Source organism: Danio aesculapii, chromosome 20 (genome assembly GCF_903798145.1).
Source record: "Danio aesculapii chromosome 20, fDanAes4.1, whole genome shotgun sequence".
NCBI classification, from domain to species: domain Eukaryota; kingdom Metazoa; phylum Chordata; class Actinopteri; order Cypriniformes; family Danionidae; genus Danio; species Danio aesculapii.
Window position 1 is genome coordinate 18,411,422 of NC_079454.1, and position 5,206 is coordinate 18,416,627.

The 5,206-nt window shown below is 35.1% G+C and overlaps 1 protein-coding gene across 1 annotated transcript in view; it reads right to left on the reverse strand.

The window, feature by feature from the left end:
* Positions 1 to 4,216: 4,216 nt before the first annotated feature.
* Positions 4,217 to 5,206, reverse strand: part of LOC130247967 (connector enhancer of kinase suppressor of ras 3-like) — a 115,141-nt gene continuing 114,151 nt past the window's right edge. The window contains exon 24 of the mRNA XM_056481483.1: positions 4,217 to 5,040. Coding sequence (XP_056337458.1) covers positions 4,813 to 5,040 — 228 coding nt within the window. The 3' untranslated portion in view covers positions 4,217 to 4,812. The remainder of the gene's footprint in view (positions 5,041 to 5,206) is intronic.

Below are 5,206 nucleotides of genomic sequence, written 5' to 3' on the forward strand. Positions count from 1 at the left end.
AAATTTATAATGAAAATAGTGGTATCCCAGAGTTACAGTTTAACAAAAATGTATTATTTTGAAATTAAAATCACTCTTATGACTTTCTTCTTCCTATTTCCCGAAGATCTATGAAGAAAAGCCCATTGTAACACCATGTAATATTTTCAGTTATTAGAAATTTATCATATCTATCACATGATTTCATATGAAACTTTCAGTTGGCGTCACTGGTGTGACCTCCTTTAAAATACTAGAATATAATCTACTTAATTTAGTGATTATATGGTGATTGTCAGCATGTGGTTAGATACCTGGCAGCAGACATTTTGTAAAAATCATTTTCACTGGTGTTACTTTTCTTCTAGGTAACACCAGTAAAATCCATTAAGTGTTTCTCACAGGTGATTCATTCACAATATATTCATAAACAAATGTACAAAATCAAGCTGTAATTTATGTTTTCATGAAGTAAAAAGTTATTGATTAATGTGGACTGTTTAAATGTAAAATAAAATAAAATAGATTTTTAGACATGTTGCCTTACCAAAATTTGACGTTCCCGTTAAATAACCCATGTACTGTTGCCTGAATTTCAGCCTTGAAAAACATCCTTCAGAGGTTTCCCACGTTTCCACCACAGCAAATTTGTCATTTTTACTCGATGGTTCCCCCTGCAGGCCGTCAGCTGAAAGTGTCCAGACTTCTTTATTCTCATGTTAATGCGTGTCAGTGAAGGAGAACGGGACAGAAGCCGGATTAACTCTTTGTGCTGGGAGACAAAAGATGGCGGCAGATGGCCGAGCGGTATCCGTGTGCTGGACTTTTCTCAAAAAGTTTCTGTCAGTATACATTCATGTTCATCTCTCACAGATGGCATGATGGAGTGCCAATGAAAAACTTTTGCATTTCGTTTGCATTAAGTGTAAGATGCTAAAGGATCTTCACACGGATATATATTTTAAATATTCTCTTTTGCAACGACAACAATATAGCTACTTCAAAAATCTATGACGAACAATTATATTAGCAGTTTAATTTTTGGTTTTATTATTTTATGTCGGTTCAAATGCTTATAGAGCATCTCATCTGCAGAAACTAAAACCATTTCTTTATTAATTTCAAACAGGTGACTAATGCTAAACAACATATGGCCTATGCTTAATATTTTAATGCAAAATGTTTATTCGGGTAAGTCTTTTGGCATTTTTCTTAAGCCGTAACCGATTTGTTTCTAGCTTTATTTATGGTATTAAAATTCATTTTATACCCAATTTTCATTCATCAAAAAAGTTTACAAATTTTAGTCTTTATTATGTTTAGCATCCTTCTTAATTTCAGCTGAGTAATTTCATCTCTTTAATCCTTTTGTGAATAGGCATTTATTTAAAATATTGTTTAACTGCCACTTTATTAGGTACACAGGTTTCTTGAACATGACAATGGGTTTACTGTTCTCAAATGGCCTCCACAGTCACCAGATTTCAATCCAATAGAGCACCTTTGGGATATGGTGGAACAGGAGATTCGCATTATGAATGTGCAGTCAACAAATCTGCAGCAACTGCATGATGCTATGTCAATATGGAACAAAATCTCTTTTCCAGTACCTTGTTGAATCTATGAGATGAAGGATTAAGGCAGTTCTGAAGGTAAAAGGGGGTCCAACCCGGTACTAGTAAATAACAACATCAATCTTGTTATTTTCTTTATTTATATGCGTCTCTATATAGGCTATTTTTCTTTTTGTCTCATGTTGTTGTCATCATATTAGAAATACTGCATTGTTTTACGTTTTTATGTGTTAAGCATGTTTAAGAGACTGTTCTTTATTTCATTCCCTTTCGCAGAAATCTCTAAATTTAGTTCTCATATGACAAATTGGATTAAGAAAGTGAAACCGGACTCTTTTCTCACAGATAATCAAATCATTCTCTTTTCTCTGAATTGCATTCATTCCTCTCAAAAATGACCTTTACAAAAGTGCTGTCAAGTTGACATTAAATGAACTTATGATATCAATTTTCTCACAAAAACAACCACAGTTAGGAACTAAAACATTTTACCAGACTTACCAGAGCCACCAGCCACAAATGTATCCATATTTTGACATTTTGGGGAAGACAAAATTAGAAACACATCTAATTGGAAAAATTGAAGTTGTTGTTGTAGTAGTAGCTGAATTTACTCATGTTAAGAAGAAAAAACTGCATAGTATCACATTGATACAGTACCATAGACTTAGCTACTATATTATATGCAGATCTCTGGAATACTTCATTCTGATTGGTCAGTCATAACATTTCCAATAATAACTTGCAAAATTGGTAACACAGGCTCGTCTGGGTACTTGGAATCATCTCGACCACTGGTGAGTATGCTCATATAGGCCTAGGCCTGCTTATTTTTTCTTATAACTGTTTTTGATTGTTTGGCGCCATCTTGTGACTGAGTAAGTAGATTAGCGCATGCTTTACTGTTCATTAAAGAGATAATTACAGCCCAGATCAACGTTTTGTGTGAAATTGTTTAGTTTTGTGGCAAGTTCCCATGAAATAATTGGTATAATGTAAATCCAAGCAGTTGTTTTTGCAAAATAACCCTCTACTTCACAATTCATTATCCTGTGGGGGAAAGCTGCTTAGATGTACATTATCTCTTACATACTATTGTTCAGGATTTCAAAATCTATATAATGTGAATATTAATAGATTCATTATTTGGCATGGTTGTTGTTGTCGTTTTCTTTCAATTGTATCTTCTTCCTTGTACTTCTATAGGAAAACTTCTATATTCACACACTTCCATTTTCTTTTCAGATGAGAAACATCTTTCAAAACTTGGGCAGATATCTACACAACTGCATGTTTTCAGCAGGTCAGACACATAGCATAGCCTACTGAAGATAAGATGAACTGAAATGAAAACACTGCAGCAAAACACCACAGTGAAACACATCAGATTAGACATTAAAATCAATACAATTCATTCTTCCTGATTTATTATACATATCCCTGATGAAAAAAAAAACAGCCTTGTTTCAGAGGGGTCTTGGTTATTTCCAGCCTGGAAAATGACCTGCTTAACCCCATTTAAAACCAGATTGACCAGCCTGGTTTAAAATTGACTTAGCTGGTTTTGGCTGGGCTCCCAGCCTGGCTAGGCTGATCAACCTGGTCATCTCCCAGCCTGACCAGCGGAAACCAGCCTGGAAATTACCAAACCCCCTCTAAAACCAGACTATTTGCCAAGCTAAAACCAGCTTAGGATAGTTAAAGCAGTTTTTTTTTCCAGCAGGGATTTTAAATCCTACCATACCTCATTCCAAGGTGTCCGCGGTGTCTTACATTTAAAGTCTATACACAAATCAATTTGTACCAAAAGCCAACAAATATATATTTTTGATAATTTAATTGCCTCCACAATATGTGTACTTTTAATAATGTTAAACGTGTCACGAAAAAAAATGTTTAAAATAGTGTGTACAACTAAAGTTTTCTTGTTTTGGCACATTAAAGTGTTTTTTTTTTAAGCAAAAAAAAAAAAAAAAAAAAATCCATTGGCCCAACCGGGCCATATCATCCTACTGAAAAAAACAGCTTAAACCAGGCTAGTTTTAGAGGGGTTTTGGCCATTTCCAGCCTGGTCTTAGCTGGTCAGGCTGGAAAATGACCTGGTCAATCCAGCTAAAACCAGCCTGACCAGCTAAGACCAGGCTGGAAATGGCTGGAAACCAGCCTGGAAATGGCCAAAACCCATCTAAAACCAGGCTGGTCAACAAGCTAAAATCAGCCTAGGCTGGTTTAAGCTGGATTTTTCAGCAGGACAATAGTGTTTAACCCTGTGTAAGTCTAAAATTTCATTCATAATGGTCTTAAAGGGGTCTTAAATTTGACTTGAAACCTGCAAAAACCCTGTCATTCTCAGGTAGGCATACAGTTAGCATTGTTAACCTTATTGCTAACTAGCAAGTGTTCAGTCCCAACTTCTAAAAGTTCTAAAAGAAGCTTAATACTTTTTTTTGGTTCACACTTTATCTTAAGGTACAATTCTTGCTATTGGGTTTAGATATTGTGTAGGATTAGAGATGTAGAATAAGATCTACTTTAAAAGTACTAATATACAGCTAATAAGCAGGTAATAAACCGATTAAATAGTGAGAATTTGTTTTTACATTTTGAAAGAACCAAAAAAAAAAACACCAGACATTTTTATTTACTTTCGCACTTTTACCATGAATGAATAATCCAAAAAGTAAACATCTATACAGTTGAATCACAGACATTTATACAAAAATGTACAATACTTAAGACACACTGCATTTGTAAAATCCTAAAATATGTACATCTAAAAAAAAAGATTTTACGTTTAAAAACAGGTCAATTCTCAAACTCCTAAAAAGATCAAATACAAATTTAGGGGAAAAGATGAGAAAACGGAGAGTAGATTTCATACAAGAACACAAGGGCTTTAAATACACACTGTATGATGGTTAAAACAATGTAGAAATCTTATCGTAACATGTTCCAAAGTCACTAATATTCCACAAGTTATCAAATCAAAAAGGTTTTCGACCCCAAACATGTCCAATACACTATTTAAAACAACGCTTTAACTGATAAAGCATTACAAGCACATCTTATCAAGACAACAAATGATGTCAACAAGCAAATAAATAGGTTTAAAATGATTCCGAATAAGCGAAGAGAGGAGTTTGGCTCAAATTTGGAGAAAAGATCATTTTCCTCAGTTCCTCGATGTGTATCTCCAGTGTTGAGGAGTGTTTCCGGCTCTGCTGGGTGTCTGTTTGAGTGTGTAATGGTATTGTGATCTTCACAGGCTGGTCTCTGTGTAAACACGCACAGCAGGGACCGCAGTGTTGGGGCCGTAGAGCGACTGGCGTTGAGTTTGAACCATAGGTTTCTCCACGTTACTCTTGTGTTTCTCTCCGATCTCCTGCAGCAGGAGCACATTTGCGTCTCGCCACTGTCTGTATTTAGATCCATTTAAAGATGGTTCACTCAAAACCTGCTCAATGGCCTGGAGATCAGCCTCTTTAGCCTGAAACCACACAAACAGAGAGTGAGAGGATCATATGCTGGTTAGTTAAAGTCAAGCTATTGTTTTGGTTCATCAATGCTGTCATAGTATTTGTAGACTTGCTGGAAATTAAAAATGGTATAGTTGTGCCATGTGTATTCTTTGTATTTTAAATATATACGCTCAT